Source organism: Condylura cristata, unplaced genomic scaffold (genome assembly GCF_000260355.1).
Source record: "Condylura cristata isolate star-nosed mole 26May11 unplaced genomic scaffold, ConCri1.0 scaffold00021, whole genome shotgun sequence".
In the NCBI taxonomy this organism is placed as follows: domain Eukaryota; kingdom Metazoa; phylum Chordata; class Mammalia; order Eulipotyphla; family Talpidae; genus Condylura; species Condylura cristata.
The window spans coordinates 1,185,445-1,186,096 of NW_004567122.1; the positions used below are offsets into that span (position 1 = coordinate 1,185,445).

General features: G+C 66.7%; 1 protein-coding gene across 1 annotated transcript in view; it reads right to left on the minus strand.

Moving 5' to 3' along the window:
* CXXC4 (CXXC finger protein 4) overlaps positions 1 to 644 on the minus strand; it is a 15,435-nt gene extending 14,791 nt beyond the window's left edge. Inside the window, exon 1 of the mRNA XM_004686596.2 lies at positions 91 to 644. Coding sequence (XP_004686653.1) covers positions 91 to 579 — 489 coding nt within the window. The 5' untranslated portion in view covers positions 580 to 644. The remainder of the gene's footprint in view (positions 1 to 90) is intronic.
* Positions 645 to 652: the final 8 nt, after the last annotated feature.

Sequence of the window (652 nt, forward strand, 5' to 3'; positions counted from 1 at the left end):
GCAGCCCGGCCAGAAGCCCTGCAGCGGGGAGGACAGGGGCGCGAGGAGGGAGGGGGGGAGACCGGGAAACAAGAAATCATCTCCTCTGACCTCTAGCGAAGTGCCCGGTTTTTTCTTGAGCTCTTCGCATTTCCTAAATTTGCAGATCTGGTGTCCGGTTTTGCGGTTCCTGCAACTGCTGCACACGCCGCAGTTGATGAGCCGCTTGCAGGGCACGCAGACCCCGCAGCGCTTCCTCTTCTTCTTGGCCGGGTTGGCCCCGCCCGCGCCCCCGGACGAGGCCGAGGACGACGACGACGAGTGGGTCTGCGGGCAGTCCGCCAGGTTGGCGATCTGGAAGGCGCTGTCCGTGACGGCGGCCGAGGCGGCGGCGGGGGAGTGCAGCGCCGTCATGACGATGACCCCCGGAGGTAACGAGATGCCCCCCAGCGCCGGGATGGCGGAGAAGGTCCCCACGCGCTCGGGCAGATTCATGATCTCCGCTTCGGCGGCGCCGCATTTGAGCTTGTTCATGCATTCCCCCGCCAGAGGTCTGCAGTGCTCGGGGGACAGGGTGGACAGGAAATTAGTATTGGCCATTTGCAGCGCCGGCTCGGGCGCGCAGCCAGCCTTGCCCAGCCGCTGCGAGTCGCTCCGGGGGTGCAGGCCCGCG